The sequence below is a fragment of the Drosophila sulfurigaster genome, chromosome 4 (assembly GCF_023558435.1).
Source record: "Drosophila sulfurigaster albostrigata strain 15112-1811.04 chromosome 4, ASM2355843v2, whole genome shotgun sequence".
Lineage (NCBI taxonomy): Eukaryota > Metazoa > Arthropoda > Insecta > Diptera > Drosophilidae > Drosophila > Drosophila sulfurigaster.
In genome coordinates, this window is record NC_084884.1 from 1,738,496 (window position 1) to 1,760,000 (window position 21,505).

General features: G+C 30.3%; 1 protein-coding gene and 1 long non-coding RNA gene across 2 annotated transcripts in view; one reads left to right on the forward strand and one right to left on the reverse strand.

Moving 5' to 3' along the window:
• Positions 1-1,528: 1,528 nt before the first annotated feature.
• The window catches only part of LOC133846995 (plasma membrane calcium-transporting ATPase 2), a 26,287-nt gene continuing 6,310 nt past the window's right edge, over positions 1,529-21,505 (forward strand). Inside the window, 22 exon segments of the mRNA XM_062281703.1 lie at positions 1,529-1,671; positions 1,674-1,694; positions 1,697-1,918; positions 1,977-2,263; positions 2,317-2,353; positions 2,356-2,526; positions 3,943-3,984; positions 4,492-4,617; positions 4,620-4,885; positions 7,064-7,306; positions 7,367-7,611; positions 7,699-8,143; positions 8,523-8,610; positions 8,697-9,010; positions 10,175-10,253; positions 10,256-10,375; positions 10,429-10,587; positions 10,590-10,639; positions 10,721-10,745; positions 10,748-10,871; positions 12,301-12,439; positions 15,616-15,627. Of these exon segments, the coding sequence (XP_062137687.1) occupies positions 1,569-1,671; positions 1,674-1,694; positions 1,697-1,918; positions 1,977-2,263; positions 2,317-2,353; positions 2,356-2,526; positions 3,943-3,984; positions 4,492-4,617; positions 4,620-4,885; positions 7,064-7,306; positions 7,367-7,611; positions 7,699-8,143; positions 8,523-8,610; positions 8,697-9,010; positions 10,175-10,253; positions 10,256-10,375; positions 10,429-10,587; positions 10,590-10,639; positions 10,721-10,745; positions 10,748-10,871; positions 12,301-12,439; positions 15,616-15,627 (3,318 nt within the window). The 5' untranslated portion in view covers positions 1,529-1,568.
• On the reverse strand, positions 4,572-16,525 carry LOC133847004 (uncharacterized). Its single transcript, XR_009895111.1, has 2 exons — positions 16,454-16,525; positions 4,572-4,976 (listed from the first exon to the last, which is right to left on the reverse strand). It is a non-coding gene; the product is annotated as an uncharacterized LOC133847004 (long non-coding RNA).

Consider the following 21,505-nt stretch of genomic DNA (forward strand, 5'->3'; position numbering starts at 1 on the left):
TACTTACCGCCTTATCGTTGTAGACTCTTACTTATAAATCTCCCTCTCTCTACGATGCTAGAACTATGATGGGAGTAATGTTTCTGCATAATTTAATTAATAATGAAATTGATTCCTTTGAATTGGATATCCATATTAGCTTTAGGATGCCTATTAGAAACACTACAAATTTCTTACCAATTTCTTTTCGGAATTGTAGTGAATCTTGATTGGTGTCGTTGGGTCACTTGATGGCGTTCTCCGTTAGCATGTGAACTTTTCAAAATAAAGAAAATTCGAATGAAATACTTGAAGAAGAAAGTTTATAATCCCCGATATATTTATACACTTTTGGTCATAGGATAAGCATTTTAAAATGTATTTAATATTTATTATTTTAATGATGATTGAAATTAAGTTTATACGCAAGAACATTTGGTGTTAATTATATTTAAAGAGCGATATTTGGACGATGATTCTGATGTAAAACGGGTATTGCAGTAGTCCTTTTTTTTTTGAAAAAGGGAATGATAACTAGTTTGTTAAAAGAATTTGATTTGTAAATGGACATGCAATATTTTACACAGAAAAATTAAAAACAAAATTTTTATTTAGCTTCTGTATTTCGAATGGAGTAAAAATATAGATATTGGAATGAAGATATTTATATATGAAACAGACATGTTAAATTTTGTATAATCATTTGAATATTATACTTAAAGCATCATTACATACCAAAAGTTTTTGCATATCAACTTATTTTCAATCATCATTAAAACTACAAATATTTTAATGCAAGCAAACGTGCGTCTAATCACACCGAAATCTCAGAGACTGAGTGCTAGGGATAAAATTTATTTTGACAGCACTTATTATTTTTTAAGGCACATAAAATTTGTTTAAATTTTTTGCCACGCCCAAGCAAGCGTGATTTTGAAGCTAGTACATAATTTTATAATAACAACAGTATTTATAAGTCTTGGTTGCGATTGGATAAAAATTGTAGAAGTTATTAAAGAAATACTTTTGTACGGCAAAAACGCCTATTCCAATCGGGTCTTACGTTCTATGAGTGACAATCTAGTATATTTTGTACTCTAATGAAGTACTATAGTGGTTTACCAAATATAGCTTTTGGTATACTTACTATTTTCGGTACATTCTTATAATATGGATTAATTGAAAATGGATAGCGGTAGTATCTCACAGTCGACTGCACTCGATTTTAGCTTTCTTACCTTTTAGCTTTCTATTTGTTTTCATGTCATAATAATATCCATTTCCTCCATCTTAAAGTGTACTGTTGGGTATCATAAAGTGTCAATAGTTTAATCAATTCCTAAAGTCCACTTGCTTCTTTTTTTAGCAGATCAGTTTGACTCAATTCTTTTTGGCTCAGTTATTTCCCGCCAACCATTTTGAATAAAAACAAAACAGTATAAGTTCGCTGGATAAATATTTTTATCACAATTACATTATTTATAAATTAATAATGCTTACTATACATTTAAAAAAGGTTTGCCGTAATGCTCTAGTGAATAGACAGTGACAATAAAATATATTTATTTTGTTTATTTCAGATATAATCAATGGCCACAATCGATGGAAGACCGGCACAATATGGGATATCACTTAAACAATTACGCGAGCTTATGGAGCATCGTGGCAGGGAAGGGGTAGCAAAAATCAGTGAATTTGGGGAGTTCATGAGTTGTGCAAAAACTATATACTTCTCCAAATGAAGGATTGAGCGGATCGAAAGCTGATGAAGAACATCGACGTGAAACGTTTGGCTCCAATGTCATCCCACCGAAACCACCAAAAACATTTTTAACTCTCGTCTGGGAAGCTCTGCAAGATGTAACATTAATTATCTTAGAGGTTGCAGCCTTAGTGTCACTTGGTTTATCGTTTTATAAACCTGCCGACGAAGACGCTCGTAAGTATCATCTCTAAACCAAAATATCAAAGCTAAATTGTTTGCTATTTTACTGCAGCTGTACTAGAAGAGGAAGATGAACATCATGGTTGGATTGAGGGTTTGGCCATATTGATATCGGTCATAGTCGTGGTTATTGTTACGGCTTTCAATGATTATTCCAAAGAGCGTCAATTCCGTGGACTACAGAGCCGCATTGAAGGCGAGCATAAATTCTCTGTAATCCGCGGAGGAGAAGTATGTCAAATATCAGTTGGTGACATTCTTGTTGGTGATATTGCTCAGATCAAGTATGGTGATCTATTACCCGCTGATGGTTGCCTCATACAAAGCAATGATCTTAAGGTGAATATTTCTCAAATTTTCTAATTTGATGATAATCTTTATTTTCGATGTAGGTGGATGAATCTTCACTCACAGGTGAATCAGATCAGGTGAAAAAGGTATTGATTGTGATCCAATGGTACTATCGGGAACACACGTTATGGAGGGCAGCGGTAAAATGATTGTTACAGCTGTTGGAGTAAATTCCCAAGCTGGTATAATATTCACTTTACTTGGTGCCGCTGTCGACGAACAGGAAGCTGAAATTAAAAAAATGAAAAAAGGTAAGCTTGCTTATTATTTACTTTTTAAAAAGTATAAATATGAACAAATTTTCGAAATAAGAATATAATTTATTTATTATATTCAATGGACTTCAACTGTAATATTATGTCCTTAAATTCATGTGTAATGTAACTTACACTTAAAATAAGAAAATGAGAGAATAATTTTAGAAATTCAAATTTCAATGCATTAAATTTTCGTGCTTGATTATTTTAATATTATGAAAATTTAATTCTTGGATTTATTTATGTTGTGTCCATTGAATAATAATTTAATTTTCATAAAATATACAAAATTAAAAAAATTAATTTAATTTCAACATACATGTATTTATATTTTGGATTAAATTTACAGCAATCTATTATTGCTACCCATGAGATCTATTGTACCCACTTCTTTTCCAACCAAAAATTTAATTTTCACTCGAACTTGTAGCTGCCTTCTCTAAGAAATTTCTTTATTGTGTTTGAACCTATACAATCCAATCTATTGCGATCCATGGCTTGCTAGCTTGTAGCAGTTTAATATTTTGCTGTATCGTGTATTCAGAAATAAATCTCGGATTGAGAGTATTGATTTAACCTTTTAAACGTACAAGCTTGGATGTGACTTGTCAAGTGCATTAAATGCTGATTTATGTTGGATAAGTTGTAATTATTTTTATACTGTATTCTATAGTGACTTCTTATATATTTATTTACATATATTTAGTTATGATTATAACGATGATCATTTTAACACTTCATTAGATGTTGTGTGGGGATATTTACAGGTGTATGTGTACGAATGAAAAAGACGAAGTAATGAGTATAAAATAGAATTTTTATAGAACATTTTTTACAAAAATCCAAAAAACACATTTTAAAATAATCGGAAATCTTGTCAAATCGAGACTACTTATGTTTTTATTTTCATCCTAATGAAATTGAGCAGACCGCTGTAACTCACAATTTCCGAGTTAAAGAAGGATAAGAAATAATATTAACTAATATTGTTTTAAACTTTTTCATTTTTGCAATATTTTTTATATTTAAGGCTTCACGTTTCTCATTTTGGAAATGCTTATATGTATCCATTTATGTATATATGTCTACTTAATAAGTGGATTTGACTACTGCCAATAATCATTAATTATATCATTTATGTTTTTGTTTTATTTTTCCATATTCCAATTGTCATACGTGATATGCATGACGTGAATTGATTGACACCAACCTTTAAAATCCTTCATCTATCTAAAAAAATATATCAAAATAAAAACAACCAAACCGATAAACCAATCAATCAACCAACCAATCTACTACCAAATACCAAAAACACAATATAAAATTAATTTGAATGGACGAAATTAATTGATACAAATACAAACTTTGATTGAAATGTCAAATTAAATCATTAAATTTTAAATAATTCAGAAGCTAAAAAGGCGAACAAACAAAAGAACAAGAGCCAGACAGGTGAATTAATGAATCAGTCTAAATAACAATTTCCTTTTATTTCTAAATTAATATTTATTATAAAATTAAAAATTACTTTGAAAGGTCGATAGTCTCAAAGACTTACGAAAAACGAACTTTCTTATGGTCCGATTAACCGTGAGATTTGTTCTATTAATATTATTTAGATTCGGTAAAAGACTTCTCATAAAATGTTTGACGTAGTAATAATTATAACTATCCAAATGTTTCATTATTTGAATTTATTCTTTTTAAATTCGTATATGTCTATCTCCATCACAGTTCATAGAAATTTTAAATGTAATAGAAATACATTCTACTTAACTATTTTTTTTGCGATTAACTTGAGAATATAACGAGGCCGAACGATAACTAGAGATCTACAACATGCAGTTGAATATATATAATCATTTTATTATTAAATTTTATAAAAAGTTAAGCAAACGAAACAAAATTGGATACAATGTAAAGTAACTTTATACTGGTTGTTGGACTATACAAACATAGGTGAAGCCCCAACGAAATCAACATCTCATGCTCCGCAATCACATGCCACAAATGACGGAATTAAATCAGAATCGGATGGAAATCATGTTCAGCAGCAAAGGTCATCATCCGCTGCTGAAACTGGCCACAAAAAGAAAAGTCTGTGCTGCAGGCCAAGCTAACCAAGTTGGCAATACAAATTGGATATGCTGGTTCGACAATTGCTGTGCTCACCGTCATTATTCTAATTATACAATTCTGCATTAAGACATTTGTTATCGATGATAAACCTTGGAAAAATACTTACGCCAACAACTTGGTTAAACATTTAATCATTGGTGTCACAGTATTAGTTGTGGCAGTACCAGAAGGTCTTCCACTGGCCGTTACATTATCGCTGGCCTATTCCGTTAAGGTAGGTATAACTCAATTAAACTATTCAATGCTTTTAATTACGCAATTACGAATTTTGTTATATACAATAATAACTAAAGTCTTTGTGATTCCTGAAAATTTAGTTGCGATCAGATAAAATTGTCGAAGTTATTAAAAAATACTTTTGTATGGGAAAAAACGCCTACTTACTAGAAGCTTAGTTGCTTTGGCTGACGATCTGGTATATTTTGCAGTCTATAGTATATCTTGAATGTAGTACCATGTCAATATTACAAATATACTATTTGATATATGTTTTGTTTAGTACTTTTTGGTATATTATTTTGATTTATTTTGAAAATATTTTGCTTTTATTCAAAATACGTAGCGGTCTGACAGTCGAGAATATTTTACTGTAGCTTTCTTACTTATTCACATTCGTTTTGTTCAAATATAATGAGCCTGTTTGAGCCTAAATACAATTACTTTGAATATAATCTTCAAGTTATGATTTGAGGTGTAAACTATCGTCTACCTACCCTTCACACTCTGGTCTATAGATATAATATATCTATATATCATAGTACATTTTATAATATGTCTGCAACAATAAATTTTGTTATTCATATTTAAATAGATGATTGGTCATTGATCTTACAATAGTCTGCATGACAAACTTAATCATAATTAGTTAGTATATATAGTATAGATGATTCCATGATTCACATTTTGAATTTAACTAGTAAAAAGTTAGTTTTTATTTACACCATATTCTTAGAATATACCAAATTAATATATCAAAAATTCTGCAAAAATACAAAATGTCGACTGCTATATTTGGTATATCGATGTACTCCATAGATAAGATACCCATAGATGTGGCAGCGGATTTTGAAAGCTAATTTGAATTTGGTTAAATTAAATTTTGATATAAAATGATTCATTTAAATTTGAATTTAAATTTGAGGCTTATACTCATGAGCATAAGTGTATCGAAAGGCTTATACTCATGAGCATAAGTGTATCGAAAGGCTTATACTCATGAGTGTGAGTATCAAGAAAGGCCCGACACTTATTGTGCAAGTGCCGAGGCATACTCGGCAATTTGCGATCGGTGATTCTATGCACTCGGGTAAAGCCAGTGCCGGTGGTTATGGGTAAGTGTATCCGATACACTTGGTAAAAAAATTATTAGTGGACCGGCACGATTGTATGTATGTACATGTTGAGATGCAAGAAATGCCGTCGGCTTTTTGTATTGTTCTTGTTATTGCTGGTGCGCTGTTCTTGCACTCATTTTATTTCTTGAAAATTTAAATTCCAAAAATTTTTTTTTGGCTTTGTGTAGTGTATTTATTTGATGACTTACATACATATATAATTAATAAAAATTAAATTTAAAGAATTTTTATATGTTGGAAAGGAACAAAAACAAGTAAAAATACACCTAATCAGTTTTATTAAGTGTTTTATGAGTTTTGGGTTTTTATATTCATCAATAACCGGAAAATCAGAAATTTTATTACCTGTTTATAACACTATAGTAAATGCCTATATAATTACAAAAGGGTATTTTGCAAATTTGTGCAATATTTGCTCAGACACCCGAGTGTCTGATCAAACACTCGAGTGTCTGAGCAAAACACTTGGGTGTCTGAGCAAAACACTTGGGTGTTTTTCAGAATTTGAACAGATACTCATAATACACAAGTCATTTCGTCATGAGTGCAAAAATGATCGGTTGCACGAAGAACAACCACCGGCAAGACACAAGTGTCAACAAGCCGAGTGTCTAAAATAATCGGCTGCACGAAGAACAACCACCGGCAAGACACAAGTTTGTACAAGCCGAGTGCCTAAAATGATCGGGTGCAAGTGCAAGAAAGGCCTGAGTATGACAATGACTCATACTCGCAGCACTCGCATGATTTTGAGTAAGTGTGTATCTCTTACTCGGTTTGCGAGTGCTAAGTAGCACCGGCACTCAAAATTTATGGGTGTGAGTTGAGTGTCGAAATTTCCCACCCTTGACGATGTCTGATAATAACACTAACTCAAGAATATGATAATAGACATACGTTTTCTTTCTCAGCAAAATAGTAAATTAATCCTTGAGTAAAGTTATTTTTCCAGGATGGTTTCTCTAAATTCGACAATATTGTCTTTAGGATTTTTATTATGACAGTTCTTAAAGATAATTTACTTTTTTCTTTAATAGAAAATGATGAAAGATAATAACTTGGTACGTCACTTAGATGCTTGCGAGACAATGGGAAATGCGACAGCAATTTGCTCAGATAAAACTGGTACTCTTACGACAAATCGGATGACCGTTGTTCAATCATATATATGTGAAAAGCTTTGTAAAGTACTGCCGACACTCAACGATATACCACAGCAAGTAGGCAATTTAATAACCATGGGCATTTCTGTAAACTCGGCATATACTTCCAACATTATGGTGAGTTACAATAACATTCCATATAAAGCTCTATATACAAATTTATTATCGTTTTTGTAGCCTGGCCACAATCCCGGCGACTTGCCAATTCAAGTGGGAAACAAGACGGAATGTGCCCTCCTTGGATTTGTTCAGGGCTTAGGAGTTAAATATCAATCAATTCGCGATGAAATACCCGAGGATAGATTTACTCGAGTTTACACTTTTAACTCAGTGCGTAAGAGTATGGGCACTGTAATACCCAGACCCAACGGTGGCTATCGATTGTACACAAAGGGTGCTTCAGAGATTATCATGAAAAGTACGTAGACCCAATTACAGTTAAAAACTGAGAAAAACATATATTGTTAGTGTTCCTCAAAATCGTTATTGTATTTTACGTCATTTTACAGATGTTCATTTATCTACGGGCATGAGGGTACATTAGAGAAATTTACACGTGACATGCAGGAACGCTTAATACGCGAAGTAATTGAACCAATGGCATGCGATGGATTGCGCACAATATCGGTTGCTTATCGCGATTTTGTGCCGGGAAAGGCGGCTGTTAATGAGGTGCACATCGATGGAGAACCAAATTGGGATGACGAAGAAAATATTATGTCAAATTTAACTTGTCTATGTGTTGTTGGTATTGAGGATCCGGTACGGCCAGAAGTGCCAGACGCCATACGAAAGTGCCAACGTGCCGGAATCACTGTCCGAATGGTAACTGGTGATAACATCAATACAGCTCGATCAATTGCCAGTAAATGTGGTATTTTGAAACCAAACGACGACTTCCTTATTCTAGAGGGTAAAGAGTTTAATAGGCGAATTCGCGATACGAATGGCGATGTAAGTAAGATGTACATAATGTGTCCTATGATATTAATTCAAACTACGTTTTCATACTGGATTAGTTTTGAAAAAATAATAAATTCTACTGAATTTGTGGGAATATTCGATAGAATTGCATTTGCATTTGCATTTATATTTACAAAAGTAAAGAGCAAATCTTAACAATTACTAAGTACATATATACATATAACATATAATAATAGAAAAACTCTAATTTTGATAGCTAAGTTCTAGATATTGTAAGATTAAAATTTTAATTTGAGAACTAGGTTAACGTGCCGAAACAACAAACCTAATTTCATTTAATAGCTCCGAAGTATCGATTAAAAAATAAAATTTAAGTGTGTGAGTACTTTTTAATTAATTTGTTTTATAGATTCAACAACATCTGATTGACAAAGTTTGGCCAAAATTACGAGTTCTAGCCCGTTCATCACCAACTGATAAATATACGCTAGTCAAAGGTTTGTAACTCCTAATAAGCTTCATATAATCTATATGCATTATTTTACGTTATTCATATTAATGTTTTTAATTACTTTTGGTAAAGGTATGATTGACAGTACGGTGACAGACAATCGGGAAGTTGTTGCTGTTACGGGCGATGGTACTAACGATGGTCCCGCATTAAAGAAGGCCGACGTTGGTTTTGCAATGGGTATTGCGGGGACCGATGTGGCTAAAGAAGCATCAGATATCATTCTCACTGATGACAATTTCAGTAGCATAGTCAAGGCTGTTATGTGGGGTCGCAATGTCTATGATTCCATAGCAAAATTTTTGCAATTTCAGTTGACCGTCAATGTAGTAGCCGTCATTGTTGCATTTATTGGAGCTTGTGCCGTACAGGACTCCCCTTTAAAGGTAAGTTCTCAAATTACATAAACAAAATTCATAAAGCTTAATTTGGAAAAAGTAATACATTTACATTTGGACAATTTGATATAAGTATTTAATGATGTGGGTTTCAAATGACGTACGCATTTAAACACATAGAATAAACAGTACCCTCATAGCTTTGCCCGCGTCCTCTTTATACTTATAAATAACAAAAATGGCCCAGTAATATATAAGTGGAAAATAAAGGATATTATATCGTTATGTAATATAATTTTTGTTTTGGTATTAACTATCACTATATATATTAATGCCACTAACACTATCGTGTCTACCAAAGCGTAAGTCTCTTAAAAAAAAAAAAAATCAAATAACTAAAAAAGCTAGTAATTTTTATTTTGATTGGAAAAAAGGAAGATTTATAACGATTATTTATGATTTTTAAACCCGCTATAGGCGTCATATCAAGTGTGCTTTAGATTTTTGTCACGCATTTTCGGCCTTCTTAAATCGATTTTAGTACATTTGTTCTCTATGGCGTATTTTGAATTTAATATTATATCGATATTCCAAATATAACCTTTAATATTTTTATACCCGCTACCCATAGGTTAGAAGGGTATTACAGATCAAGTTTGTTTCAAATTTTTGTCACGCCCACTTCCGCCCCACAAATTATCAAAAATCGAATATCAAGCGTTTTAAAGGTAGATTGCGAATTTTGGTATATACAATAATAGCTGCTAATTGGCTGCGATCCCATACAAATTGTCGAAGTTATTAAAGAAGTTATTTGTATGGGCAAAAATGCCTACTTAGTAGTTGCTTTGGCTGACAATCTAGTATATTGTGCCGCCTATGGTATATTTTGAATGTGGTACTATATTGACATACAAATTTGATGTAGTATATTTTGAGAATACCGCGGGTATCTCCCAGTCGAGCTTATTAACTTGTTTTTTGGGTATATTAAATATTAAGAATAATACTTCACTGACGTGCATACTGGAACTATCTTACAAGTCGTCTCACAGAAAATGTATACAAATCCAGCATTATAAAATCATATAAATTAAAATTAAATGAAACGAGGGCCGATCGTTTTTATATAATCGCAACATTAATTTTTATTTACGGTACATGGTACTTTTAAACTTTTAATTTGTTTTGAATGAATTGTGTGTATTATAGGCAGTACAAATGTTATGGGTAAATCTGATTATGGACACTCTAGCATCACTGGCTTTGGCTACGGAAGTGCCAACGCCAGATCTTTACTACGTAAACCTTATGGTCGTACTAAGCCACTTATATCACGCACAATGATGAAAAATATTTTGGGGCAGGCCTTATATCAACTGGTAATAATATTTGGATTACTTTTGTCGGTAAGTTAAGGCAAATATGAGGGCTAGTATCTGTCATTATTCTATTTAATTGATTAGGTGACTTGATTCTGGATATAGAGTCTGGAAGGAATCAAGATCTAAACGCTGGACCAACCCAACATTTTACTATTATTTTCAACACATTTGTTATGATGACATTGTTTAATGAGATTAACGCCCGTAAAATCCACGGACAACGCAACGTAGTCGAAGGACTTTTACCAATCCCATATTTTATACTATATGGATATTTACAATGATTTCACAGGTATGTAATAAAAATGTGTTACAGTCTGGAATGTCTGCAAATAATATTAATGATAAAATTATTAATGCTGAAAAATCCTAGGTTGTCATAATTCAATATGGTAAAATGGCTTTTCAACAAAAGCCCTGTCTCTTGATCAATGGCTATGGTGCATATTCTTCGGAATCGGTACACTAGTTTGGGGACAATTAATCACTTCAGTGCCTACACGAAAATTACCTAAAATTCTATCGTGAGTAGATATTATTATGTAAAATAATATTGAGCCAAACCATATTATATATTAATATATATATATATATATATATATATATATATCTCCTAGTGGTGATTTTCATTACATAAATTTTTCGATGCTTTATTAATACACTATAGTTTTTATTTCAATGCGAAGATGATTGTTAATCAAAGTATATTTGCATGTAGAGCTTATATCGCACGGCATGTTATATTAAATGATAAGCTCGTATATTGATATTTATTTAACACATCTTGGTGCCTAATTAAATATCAAAAGTTCGTAAAATTTTTAAAAATTTGTTTGTGACTACCATAGCTTATTGACATTGACTAACATTGAGTTTTTAAGGATTGTGTTAACAACAAATGAGAAAAAATATAATAAAGAAGCCAAGAACAAAAATTAAATTAGGTTTAAGATCTTATGTATTTTATTATTAAATTATAATTAAATGGGTATAGACTATTCTCCATAAGAATTTCAAGTAAGTAATCAAATACAATGCTACTTCGAGAATCATTTAATAATACTTTTAACACTCATATAACGAATGGTTTTAATTTATCTTTGTGAATTAACTAAATAGTAGTAAATAGTAGTATAGTATAAAATCGACTGTTTATACCCGCTACCCATAGAGTAGAAGGGTATTATAACCTTGTGCCGGCAGGAAATGTAAGTAACAGGTAGAAGGAGGCATCTCCGACCCTATAAAGTATATATATTCTTGATCAGCGTCAACAGCCGAGACGATCTAGCCATGTCGATGTCCATGTCCATCTCAGAGACTATAAGAGATAGAGCTATAATTTTTTCGACAGCAGTTATGTTTGCACGCAGATCAAGTTTGTTTCAAATTTTGCCACGCCCACTTCCGCCCCCGCAAATCAAAAAATCGAATTAACATCGTTTTAAAGCTAGATCGAATTTTGGTATATACAATAACAACCATAGTAATTGTGATTCCTGCAAATTGGGATGTGATCAGATAAAAATTATGGAAGTTATTAAAGAAATACTTTTGTATGGGCAAAAACGCCTGTTATAAGGGAATTTAGTTGCTTCAGCTGACAATCTGGTATATTGTGCCGTGATCTGGTATATTGTGTGTGATACTATACCGATATACCAAATATATAATTTGGCATATTTTAGTATTTTGGTATATTTTGAAAAAATACCGCAATATTTTGCTTTTATATAAAATGGGTAGCTGGTATCTCACAGTCGAGCACACTCTACTGTGACTTTCTTACTTGTTTTAATCTCCGAGTTTTCATAATAATATTTACTTTAATATTTCCATATAGTTCCTATTAAATAACTGTCGTAATATTATTATTAAACAATTGATAAGAGTTAAATAATATTTATTACTTATTTCTCAAAACGATTGAATAACTAAATAATGAATTTTCAGTTGGGGACGCGGACATCCAGAGGAATACACTGACGCTATGAATTTGGGTGAGGAACGCTTCGATTCTATTGACTCGGACAAAAAGCCGCGAGCTGGACAAATTCTATGGATACGAGGCTTAACTCGTCTTCAAACTCAAGTAAGTTGATTTTCCAGATTTCCATGTTTATAGAGTCCCTAAATATATTACTTATCAAATTAAAACAAATAGTTGGTATCGTTTTTTTTTTTGTACATATTTTGAGTTGGATTCTCATTTCTATAAAAGTATCTATGTTAATATGTCTAATTTATGGGCACATAGTAACTAACATACTAACATGTGCCCATATTATTCATGTTCATAGATTCTGGTATAAATAACTCAGGATATTTTGTTTAAATTTCGATATACACAACACAGAATTAAATATTTACACAACATTAAAAATATGTCATTAGGCAATAATATGTTAACCACTGCATCAATTTGCTGTATGTGAACGGTTCGTGAGCATAACTGCTTATCTGTGATTGTAATTACATTAAATTGTCAAGTGACACTTCATTTGAGAATTTCAAGCAGCAGTTGATGTCAGTTGTCATTGTGCCGTTCACAAACTGCATTTCAAGAACATATTTGTTACTTTTATTAGCTTTATTATTTTAATTTATTAAAATGTATTTTTTAATTTAAAATTTAATATTCACACATTCGCATAACTAAAACGTACAATTAAATATATATTCTTATTTTGTACTTTTTGTAGCTTCTTTATGCAATATTTCATTGTTCAGTGATCCCGTTAATATGACTTGATTTCGTTTTCATGTTTTTCATGATCAATGAAATTTCTATTATGTCAATGTCAATTATTATTGACAACTGTGAAAGTATTTATTATGTTAGGTTCCACCCGTCCCATTCCTTCTTTCGCCAATTAATCGGTAGTATACAATAAAAGTCATAAGTCGTTTCTATGAAAGTAGGCGTGAAATTTCTAGCTTTTGTGTAGGGTTATATATTATTAATAGATTAACGATACCTTTTCATATGACTTCCTGACCTGACCCCATGTAAATTTAATATTAAAATTCCATACGATTACATTTTTCAACTCAACGATTTTTGAAAATAAAAATTAAATATTTGAGTCGATTATTTTTTAATTAAGTCAAATTAAGATTATTTCTATACGTAATAACATGTTTTTAATATATCAAAATAATAAATTGAAGTGAAAAATATTTATTTTGCTTTAACTTGGAATTGTAAAATCAAAAATAATTGTGTATCAAGATAATTAATGTCGTTAATGTCCCAAAATTAGAAAAATAAAATACACTTTAGTCTTCACAATAATAGTATCAGTTTACATTTTAAATTAAACACTTTTGAATAGCTTGAAATACTTTAGTGCTTGTTTAAAAAAAGTAAATACGATTTACCTTTAATTTAGTTAAATAAAATCAAACATTTTCTGTCCCATTTTTCCTTCTATTCCTGATTGCGCGCTCTGTTCCACTCTTACTCTCTCAAATTTCTCTCTATAAGCCCTTCTATCTTTGTCTTATATCCTTTCATGTAAATGTTGATATCTTCAGTCCAACTGTTGATGTTGCTGTTGTTCTTCGTATCTTTGTCACGAATTTATCAAAAAGTTTTCCTGTGATATTTTAACAAAAATTTAAATTCTATTTGAATGCTTATATGATCAAATTAAAAAGTTATAGTTAATTGTTATGGCAGACATTTTCGATGGATACCCTAAATATACACATGATCAGATGATTATAAAATAAATATAAATATAATTGTTGACAATGTCGCCACTTGCTATATCAAAAAGTTATAATTCAGATGTAACTACAATCCCAAAATCAAATGACATTGTCATCTTATTCGCTTGAAATACTATTAAAGAAATTTGATTATCTGGATTAAGTTTTTGGTATTGAAATAAAAATAAAACATTATTTTGTATTTAGTTGAATCGACGAATCAAAATATATAGAAACACAACTAAAACTCAACTCAACACATATATGTATAATTTTTATACTAATTATTTTAAAAACGTATCCAAAATGTATCAGTCAAATTCAATTTAAATAAAACAATGTTTTTTTTTTTTGCTTAGTTTTCTCGATTTTTGAAGCGGATTATTTCACATTTATTTTCTGTTTTTTTCTGTGGCTTTAGCATGCAGATACTCTAAATTATACGAACAGAATACTAAAAAGCTTTAAGTAGACCTAAAGTACATAGGCATGTAAATCTATTTTTAAGTAACAAAACTTAAACAACAAAATTTTTTTTTTTATTTCGGTTTACCGAATATGAGCATACTCTTTGAAATGTATTTTAAAATAATTTGAATATAAACGATATTACGTATGTAAAATTACAAAGCAAGGTTTAAAATACTCAATACAATATAGTTTTGGTGTTATCCGATTGAGCGGCGTCTTCTTAATGTCTCGATATAGCGTTTGTTTGTTAGCGATATATTTAATTTTTGGTCACATAAAAACAATATGGTTTTCTCAATGCATTGTAACGTGACAGAGCGTTAAGTTTTAATACAATTTTGTTAAGAATAAAAGCACTTCTATGTATCACATGTTTTTGCTTTTTTAATTTGAAAATGTCACTCAAACTAATTCGATACAAAACAGTTTCAACTGAAGAAATATTTCCTCGATAATGTTTTGAAAAGCGTCAAACGTATTAGCGATATAGTAAAACGAACTCTCGCAGGGCTCTTCGCATTTATCTAAAAGCTGTTGTTTCTTCTCCTTCAGCTTCTCTTCGGGTAGATCAATTTCTAAGCAGATGTAAACCGATTGTTAAGAATTAATCATGAGAAACGGCCTTGAAAACTAGAACTAGAAGCTAAAGAAAACAGCTCTGAGTATGGAAATAACAATTTTGAAATCTAATTAAAAATATAATTGAGAAGAGTATTAGTAAGTATATAAAAGTGAAGAGCTCATGCCACTTCAGTTAACAGAACTAATTGCAAATATACACGAAGAAAACCAATAACTGTATACTATTTAAATTTATAATACTCATTTCATATATTTTTCGCCCTCCTTTCAAAAATGCCTAAAACCAATATCGAATCTCGAACGATTGAATGAATGAATAAATGATGCAAAACTCCACAAAAATATATAAATATAAAAACTTTAAAAATATCAAATGAAAATCGTATTATCTAAATTTACCAAACAACCAAAACAAATCTCGTATATTTATATTATTTATATATATATGAATGAATATATATACATTTATAACACAATACGCGTGAATCAACTCAACTCCAGATTTCTGTACCGGTAAGAAAAGTGTATATCAACCTAATTTATTGGCAAATAGACAATATTTGTTTTATGCCTCAATTTTACACACTGCAATTTCCTTAAAATCCTCCCCTAACCCACATTCACGACAAGTCAATGCTTATGCTTCATTTATTGTTTTTATTTTCATGATTTTCTGTTTTTTTTGTTGTTTTTGTTATTCGAGTAGTAGCGACGCATTTTCCAAATTATTTCATAAACATATATATATACTTCAGAAATATACAAAAATATTTTCTAACAATTAATCCACATATAAATTATATTGAAAGATTATATTCTTAAATATTTTTGAAGTCGTTCCCAAATACCCCAAATTGAAACTGATTTCCAATGATGGGATGCATATTTATTTATGTATATGTATGTGATAGCTACAAATGTGTATATCAATGATGACTAAGCACAATCAACAACGTTTATGTTCATATATACATATATATCAGAAAGTCTAGTTTTATTTGTTTTAAGTTTTTATACCCGCTACCCATAGGGTAGAAGGGTATTATAACTTTGTGCCGGCAGGAAATGTATGTAACAGGTAGAAGGAGGCATCTCCGACCCTATAAAGTATATATATTCTTGATCAGCGTCAACAGCCGAGACGATCTAGCCATATCCGTCTGGCTGTCTGTCCGTATGAACACCTAGATCTCAGAGACTAAGATATATATTGCACGCAGATCAAGTTTGTTTCAAATTTTTCCACGTCCCCGCAAATCAACAAAAATCGAATAACAAGCTTATTTTTGAAGCCAGCGAATTTTAGTATATACAAAAATAACTATAGTAATTGTGAGACCTGAAAATTTGGTTGCGATCAGATAAAAATTGTCGAAGTTATTAAAGAAATACTTTTGTATGGGCAAAAACGCCTAGTTACTAGGGGTCTAAATTGCTTTGGCTGACAATCTGGTATATTGTACCATTTGGTATATTTTTAGTATTTTGTAGTATTTTTGGAATATTTTGAGAAGAATACCCCAATATTTTGGTTTTATTCAAAATGGGTAGCAGGTATCTCACAGTCGAGCACACTCGACTGTAGCTTTCTTACTTGTTTTATATTGGAATGCATGTTGTATTCAATAATATGTGTATTGTTTTGATTAAAATTAAACTCGTACTATAGTTCTGACTATAATTCAAAGTGCAGTACAACATTCAAAATATTAACTATATTCACAAGTATTTTTAGTTTATATATACTCGTATTTATGTACATATTCTAAAGTGTGTGTTCACGTGTGTATTACCGTTAGAAATCTTCAATTGCTATGAAGCAGAAGACGCCAATACCATAAGTTAAGAAATCATAAACTTTGATTGTTATCTTCAGCAGTGTATCGTAGCATTAGAATATCTAATAAATCCCTGTATCCGAATCTGCTCATAATGTCATTAATCCAACTGACCGATCCAAAATACAACCTTAAATTATGCTTATTTTTTTTTGTTTTTTTATAATTGTTTTCCAACAATCTTATTAATTTTACGATGTTCTCAGGCCACAGGGCTATGTTCATAATAATTAGTTAAATATCTATTCGTGCAATATTCTGCTATTCAAATAAAATACTTCGATGACTGGTAGAAACTGAATGTATACTACGAACTAGATTTATAATCTGTTTTAGAATATTTAATAAAAAAAGTGAATTTTGAAAATATTCCCCAAATTATTATTTTTGTTTATTTTTGCTATGTAAAACGGAAATATATTGCATATTTCCTCTTTTATATGGAACACAGTAATAATCGGACTGGTCACCTTTTAACAGTCCAATTTGCATATTAAATGTTTTATTTAATAGACAAACTTGAAATGCAAACTTTTACATTCAGCGTTTAGTTTCTTGTATTTAATTAGGATCTTGAAATCGCTTCAAATTAATCTACGACTAAACCTTTTCACGTTGTGCAAGAAATTTGCAATATATATGACACAATTAAATTACGCATATTATTTTGAACCGCAATTTTTAATTTTTATTTGTTTAATTTAGCGTTCTATCATTATTCTTTCCGTTCGATTGAGTTATGTGGTTTTCATTCATTTGCGTTTGGTGGCATATAAAAAATACATAATTTCGATCGATTGAATCAAAAGTAATTATTGGATATTTGTTATTAATTTTTGTAATTTTTAAGCCGGCGGAACCAATACGAGAGACTGAAGTGTAATTGACAAAAATTCAATAATTAAGCATCAAGAACTTCTTATCTTTGTAATGTTATGTGAAGCAACATGCAGCTAAACACATATACTATATATTCAGTGCACACTTTACACATGCCCCAACAAACAACAAAAACATTATGAACTCGAAAAACAGCAATCATGAAATTATGAGAAATATACCTTAAAATGTAATTATGATCGTATACTAAAAGAAATTTATAAAAAAAAATTAAAACAAACAAAATCCGACGCATTTTGTAATAATATGTATAATCATACGTGTACATAATATCTGTACATATGTATATGCAGATGTAAAATAATAAGTTGCAATACACTCGAAAGTCATGGCAAGAATGTGAAAATGACTTTATCGAAAGATTGGCATACATAAAAACATTGGAATATTAAGTGCAGTACATGTATGTACATATTTGTACTTATTAATACTAAAAAACACATTTTCTTTATAGAGTGGATGGACGTATGTATATGTAATTGTCTCTGTTAGGGTCAAGTCAAACAAATTTTTCTAATAAAATGCATAAATTTCGACATATGTATCATGAGTTGATATAAAACAAATCCGCCGTCTAACAGACAATTATTACTGTTTATGATATTTTCGTTATCGTATAAAGAATATTATTTAATGCATTCAATTCATATTTACAAATACTTTATCCAAATTTTTATTAAAAAAGGAAGCGATACTATGTTTATTTTGTGTCAAATTGTTGTTTACCATACCACAAAATATACTATCAGTATAAAGTTGAAATTATGTATTTAGGATTAAACTTCATAGGCCAAGAACCATCATTCAAACCAAAAATCATATTGTATGAATTGGCTTATGCTATATGTACATTAGTGCAGACTACAGACAATTGTTATTAGTATAGGATCTTAGCATTGTTCCATGGTTTTTCCTTAACAAGGTTAGATGCAATAAGAAAATAAAATCGCATAAACTAAAAAAATATTTTGATTCGGTCAAGTATATACATATGTATATATTATATATGTTATTCAAACATGTATTAATAAAATTAGCTTGCATTGCTATAGTATACACAATACTCTATTTAAAAATTAAACTAATTACGTAAATATATCAATTCGTAATTCATATTCCGTTGTTTAAAAAATATATATTTAAAATGGTTTAGCACAGAATTTTAAATGCTTAGATTAGGTTCGTATTAAAATGTACACACGTCACTATACAATTAACAAGTTACTGAGAATAATTTTGCGAAAAACAAACAAAAATAAATCTCTCTATTACTCCAAAAATTAAACAAAAATTCATGTACTTAGTAGAACCCATTTGTGGGATATGAAAGCAAAACGGATAGTCGAAATGAAACATCTTTATAAAATTTAAAAGTAATAATATATACAAATATTGAATACAGCAACAACAAACAGGCATCCGCAAAACACGCTCTTCTCTCTACTACAAATTCCACTGCTACTACTACTTTCTACTATGACTATGAAATATTCCTCGACTACTTACTTACATAGGTCTCTTATGCAACATCAACAAATAGTATATCTACTACTTCTACTACTATCTACTACTATCTACAATACTTCTAACGAGCATTAAAACGTATGTAAATTACAATTTATAATTTTTATTATTGAAACACATCGACAATAAAATATAAAAGAACGCCTTTATCCATTATAGGTTGATAATTTAACAACACGTATAAATAATCATATTTAGCACCGTTAATTGACTTCATAACTCCCGTCCTTTTATTTATTAAACTATATCAAAGAGTATTGCACTCGACTTTATTGACTTGGTTGTGTGATGAGTAGAATGTAGAATGTAGTGTAAATGCCGTGTCCCGTTTCACGCCTCTCCGTTTTCATTAAGTGGCTCAATTCAGTTTTGCGCGCAAATAGGGTGTAGAAGAAATTATTTTTTATTTCACTGCACCAACAACTCAAACTCTAGAACAAATTTTTGAATGTGTGTACATATACTCCAAAAACAAGCACCTAACAAAACATCACAACGTTTATTACATTAGGAAATAACAAAAAAAACGTAAATAAGTGTTCTTAACTGTGAGATACCCGCTACCCTTCAATAACATAGCTAAATTCTACAAAAACCAAAAATATTCCGCAAAAATATGTTAATGCTATATTTGTCATATTGCTATAGTACTACACTCAAAAATATTCAACTAAGACCCGATTGCATTAAGCGTTTTTGCTTCACATAAGTATTTCTCAAAAAATATTAAAATAATTTTTATCTGATCGCAACCAAATTTGAGGGTAGAAGGGTTAAAATTAAAATTGGTGCAATTAATTTCGCATGTGTAAATATGTACCTGTATTAAAGGGTCGATTTTCAATGCTCTCATAAATTGATATATAGTTATTGTCTAAATAAAACTATTTGCTCAATAAAGTTCTCAATAACGAAATTGAATTTTTCACTGTATCATCAAGTTATGTAGAACCACTAACTATTTAATACATATGTAGATACTCCACGTCTTGAAGCTAAATGAGTTTACTTTCAACAAAATTATAACAATCTTAAAAAAGTCGAGCGGTGCGATTGGAATCGAAGAACCTTTTCGGATTATTTTGAAGTTCGAGTTCCTACGTTCGACACTCATTATGATCAGAGCATATGTTTTTAATGGCATTGCGTTTTTATGCCAAATAGTACACACACATGATTTGGAAGAATTCAAATTCGCTTAGCACGGGGTTACGTTCCTAGAAATCCTCGTGTTATGCAAAATATGGATTCAGTACTAAATAACGGGTTGCGTTTAAAATTGGCAGCAAACAAAATTTTTACTGTTCAAAACTGGTCTGTTTTTATTAGAGTTGCATACATTTGTTCAAAATTAACCAAAAGTTATTATGCCTTTAATAGATGCGTAACATTCATTCATATTTTCAAAAGTAAAAGTTGATATTAAATTAATAAAGTGGCTGTATTCATATAGTTTAAGCCAGATGGTTTTAATATGTTGGTTAGTTACTCAGAAGGTCTCAGCACTCAACACTAAATTCTAATACTTTTCAGACTTTTCGAAGATAAAATATGTTAAGTTTTAATCATTTTTATTTCAATGAGTTGGCCAATCTAGCCTTGTCAGTTTTTCTTTTTGGCATGTGCATGTGTTCTGGTATGTATGTAGTTTTGAATATTATTTAGTGGCTTGAAAATACGTATACTTATGAAAAAGATGTGATTATGTATAATAATTTTAGTTGAGTATATGAAAATATTCTAAAAAAACATTAAAAACTCGAGTTTTAGCGAAGAGCAGTGAAAATATCAAAATGCAACTTGAATACTGTTTATTTCTGATTCTCTATATTTTTGTAATATCTCTATCGTTGTGGTCATTACTTTGACCATTGTTTTATGATATATGTATATGTATATATTTTTCGTAGAAACATGTGTACATAAGGACATACATATTCGTAAAACGTTGTTTAACAGAAGTTAATAATAATTCGTTTTTCTGCTTACGATATTTGTTTCATCCAAATCAAAATTAATTGCTTAAAATTACTTACTAATTTATTTTATGCTATTCGTCAGAATTTTCCTGGTTGTTAGACTATGACTCAAACAAAGCTGATATAACGAGTTCAGACCTTTTCACGTAC